The 5,000-nt window shown below is 30.8% G+C and overlaps 1 protein-coding gene across 1 annotated transcript in view; it reads right to left on the reverse strand.

The window, feature by feature from the left end:
- Positions 1-2,596, reverse strand: part of LOC113820287 (NADH-ubiquinone oxidoreductase chain 1-like) — a 2,685-nt gene extending 89 nt beyond the window's left edge. The window contains 4 exon segments of the mRNA XM_070127688.1: positions 308-347; positions 349-732; positions 734-959; positions 2,581-2,596. Coding sequence (XP_069983789.1) covers positions 308-347; positions 349-732; positions 734-959; positions 2,581-2,596 — 666 coding nt within the window.
- Between the last annotated feature and the right edge of the window lie 2,404 nt (positions 2,597-5,000).

Here is a 5,000-nt window from a genome sequence, read left to right on the forward strand (position 1 = left end):
AAGATGCAATTACAATGTTAAAACAAAGTAGATTGACTTTGCACCCATAAAAAAACACTAGGTAATTTAAAGCTACCGGTAAATATCTCTTTCAAGCCAAATATATGAGCTTATCATAACGAAAACGGGGTAACGTTTCTCGAACTCACACAAAGGCAAACGCTACTATTACAAGCTTTACATAATAAAGATGTCTCAGTAAATTTCCTCCTAAAAAAATGAAGAAAATAATATTAATAATAAAAAATTATTAATAATAAATAATAAAAATTAAAGAAAATAGTATTCTTATAAAGAGAATTCTTGCATTGCTATAAAAAATTAGAGCGAACTCCCCTCTTCTATATTGTATTAAAACCTGGTACTAATTCAGATTCTCCTGCAAAATCAAAGGGGGTTCGATTAGTCTCTGCCAAACAAGAGGCAAATCAAATTAAAACCAACGGGAAAGTAAACTATAGCAACCATACATCTCGCTAATATAGACTAAACAATCTTAAATCGAAACCTACTAAAAAATAAATGACAATAAAATTAAAGCCAATCTCATAAGAAATGGTTTGAGCTACTGCCCGCAAGCTTCCTGATAAGGAATACTTAGAATTTGAGGCCCATCCCGCTCTTAGAGTTGTATACACCCCTAGACTTGTACAACATAAAACGAAAGTTCCTATACTAAAGTTTATTAGCTCTAATTCATAAGGTATAACTAACCATACAATTAAAGACACAGAGACTAAAGACAGGTGACAAATAATAAGGAAGAAAGTTTGACATAACTGGCAACGTCTGTTCTTTAGTAAACAAAACAGCATCCGCGAATGGTTGTAATAATCCCATAAATCCTACTTTATTAGGCCCTTTACGAATTTGGATATAGCCCAAAATTTTACGTTCCAATAGTGTAACAAATGCTACCCCGACTAATACACAAATAATCAACAATAAGTAATTAATAACTATAATTAATGCTATCACAGTATTACCTGTGGGACTACCCACATCATTGGATCCTAAGTCCAATGCATAATTCTGCCAAAGCAACAGACCGATTATACTCATACATACGAAATAAGAATTATTCCAGTTATCTAATCATTTCGTAATAGATAACTTTTATAGAATTAAGAGATAGAAACCGACCTGGCTCACGCCGGTCTGAACTCAAATCATGTCAAGATTGAAAGGTCGAACAGATCCTCCTTTATAACTACTGCATTGTAAGGAACCCTTAATTCAACATCGAGGTCGCAACCCGATGTGGACTCAAAGAACATTACGGTTATCCCTAAAGTAACTTAATCTTATGATCTCTAAGAGAGGATCATTAATTTTTAAGTTAGTAAATAATTTAAGAACAGTTACTTATTGTATTCCAGTCGCCCCAACGCAACAAACATTATTTAAAATCAAATACTAACAATTTATAACATAAATAACTTATTGTAAAGCTTCATAGGGTCTTATCTTCCCCTTAATTTAGTTAAGCCTTTTCACTTAAAAGTTAAATTCAATAAATATAATTGAGACAGTTTGCTTTTTGTCCAACCATTCATAAGAGACTAATGATTATGCTGCCTTCGCAACGTCAGTATACCGCGGCCCTTTAAAATAAATCAGTGGGCAGGCCAGACTTTACATACCAATCATAGAGACATGTTTTTGTTAAACAGGCAAAAACAGTATTTGCCGAGTTCCTTAATTATATCATATTAACTAAAAGATTTTTTCTTATTTTAAATTATAATACCACAACTTATTTCTACTAATAAAATCACTATTACTTTTAACAGTATATTAATTAAAACAGTCGGATAATTACTACTAAACTTTAATTATATAAATATTAATCAGCGACTTTACATTAACTAGAACGCGTTACTAATATGGCTGTTTTTAAGCCTAATTCAATAATACTTAAATTCATTTTATTGTAGTCCACCTATTATTAGAATAAGAAGCTCTTCCCTCCTACTCTTTATTACTTTAAAGCTTTTCAAACCTCAAAATAATTAAATTAAATTTAATTCTCCATCAACCAGATATGAAAAATCGTCTAGCATTTCACTACTCATATAAATTTTATATTTTCATTAATGCGAAAACTAATCATTTATATTAGCTCTTTATCTTTCGGGACCACTTACTCTAATAAGATTTTGATTTTCCCTAATACACACGGTACAGGTATTTAACTTTACTTTATATTAATTAAATTTTCAATTTATTTCACCTTTCCTTTACAGTACTTTATTCTTTAACTCTTTTTAATTCTTTTCGATTCACTCTACTAAAACAATATTCCAAAATGCTTTTATTACTTTTAAATGTATATACCATAATAATTTATATTAACAAGATTTATTTTTCAAGATGCATTGATTTGCACAACGAACTTCTCAACATAAGTAAGATGCTCAACTATTCAAGCTCCATCTTGAATTGCTAGGTACACCTTCCAGTACACCTACTATGTTACGACTTATCTCGCTTTAATTAACGAGAACGACGGCCGATGTGTACGTAACCTAGAGCTAAAGTCAAAAGATCTAATTAAAATCTTATTACTTTTAAATCTACTTTCAACAACGAACATTCATTTATTGATCCGATTATATTTATTATAATGTAACCCATCTCTTCCTTTACCATAAGCTGCGCCTTGATCTAATATATTAGCTAAACTATTCCAACAACTTTACATTTTATTAAAGTCATATAATAATGACGGTATACAAACTGATTCGTACAAGATAAAGTAAGATTTTTCGGGGACTATCGATTACAGGACAGGTTCCTCTAAATAGACTAAGTTACCGCCAAATCCTTAGAGTTTCCAGACAATAACTGTTTAATACCCAGGTAATCTCATAATTTATATAAAGTGTAACAGGGTATCTAATCCTGTTTCATTCCTTTATTTTAATTGCTTCAACTTAACTTAACACTTATTCCCTTGTATACTAAAAAATCGATTTCACCCTTTATCAGTATAAGCTCTTAAGAAACCATAAATTAATAAATATAACTATTTTTAACCAATTTTCTTTCAATTTACCTCTCAGTATAACCGCGGTATATAGCCAGGTATATTATGAAGATCATCAATTCCAACTTACATTTATCTAATTAGTACTAAGTACTGAGAATTTATTATTTAATGGGACCCCAACCTTTTCAGAATTTATATTCCTCTAGTTTATACAAATCTTATTGGCTCATTAAAATTTTACATGTACCATTGACCTAAAAATGAAAGAACAAGCTAGGATAAAACAACGTAATATTAGAAACATGCTTATAATTTAAATATAGATTTATTTATGAAAAAAAAATGTTATAAAAAACAAACAAACAAATATAAATGTAAAAAAACACTTGCTAACATTTAGAATCTCCTGCCATTCGTTTTTTCCCCCTTTTTTGTATAAAATCTATATTTGATTATGCTTTAACATATACAAGCTTATAATTATACTTTAATTTTAGAACAAAAAGCTAATATTTCTATAGATATATATATATAGATATATATATGTATTTCTTTTTTATATAGAATATATATATATATATATATATATATATATATATATATATATATATATATATATATATATTTATTTATAGATATGTGTATGTATGTATGTATGTATGCATATGCAAGCATGTAAGTATCCGTAATAGCCACCAATATTGGCACGATGCTGAGATAAGGCAACGAGTAATGTATGCATGGATGTATGTATAAATGTATGTATGCATGTATGTAGTATGTATGTATGTATGAATGTATGTATGAATGTATGTATGTATGCATGTAAGAATGTATGTGTGTATGTATGAATGCATGTATGTATGTAAGAATGTATGTATGTATAAATGTATGTATGTATATATGAATGCATATATGCATGTATGTATGTATGCATGTATGAATGTATATATGTATGCATATATATGTAAGTATGCATAAGTGTGTGTGTGTGTGTGTGTGAGAGAGAGAGAGAGAGAGAGAGAGAGAGAGAGAGAGAGAGAGAGAGAGAGAGAGAGAGAGAGAGAGAGAGAGAGAGAGAGAGAGAGTGAAAGCAAAAAAGAGCAAGAGAGAGAGAGGGAGAGATTGAAACAAGAGAGAAACAGAGAGATTTATCACGAGAGAGAGAGAGAGAGAATAAAGATGGCAGAGAACCAAAGGTCAACAGATGTTCCTCATTGTCCACTATAATGTTCTTTCTTTCTTCCTTTCTTTCAGCACAAAAAATAAAGAAAAATATGAACGCGAAGAAAATCAGACACGCAACCTCGACATTTCCCTTTATGGAAATGTCCATTACACTACTATATAGGAACTTAATAGCAAAATATAAATGATTACAAAGGCTTGTGTAATAGGAAGTGTCGAGTCGCTTTGTCATGGTCCGTTATACACTGTGACGTCACAGGTGTGAGGTGAGTGAGAGAGCACTTGTGAATAATTGGGCAGACTTTGTTTCTATTAACTATTTTCTATATTAATCTTATGACTATTTTAACTGTCATAAGTATTATTATTAGTAGTATTAATAGTAGGCATGGTGGTAGTAGCAGTAGCAGTTTGCCATTGTTATTAGTAGTAATAGTAGGTATGGTATTAGTATTAGCAGTATACCGTTTTAACTTTTTCATAAAAGTGAATTTCTAAATACCATCTTCTTTAGCTATTTATCTAAATGTCTTTTAATACCCAATTCTCGATACTAAAATATCACTAATATCTTTAGCGATGTATCGTGTCAATATTTCGTGTACGTGTTATGTGCCTGAATGTATATATTGTGTACAGGTGAATCATTAGGCCAAGGAAGTGCAATACCACAGTTTCCTATGAGTCATCTATGAACAACTGCACCTGGCTAATGAGCGAGCGGAGCAGATCTGCCTGTTCTGAAACTAGACTGGGATTTAACTCGGATTTTGATAAACAACTCCCCCCCCCCCCATAGCTCCTTCGCTCGCCAGCTTTC

Source organism: Penaeus vannamei, chromosome 12, assembly GCF_042767895.1.
Source record: "Penaeus vannamei isolate JL-2024 chromosome 12, ASM4276789v1, whole genome shotgun sequence".
Taxonomy (NCBI): Eukaryota; Metazoa; Arthropoda; class Malacostraca; order Decapoda; family Penaeidae; genus Penaeus; species Penaeus vannamei.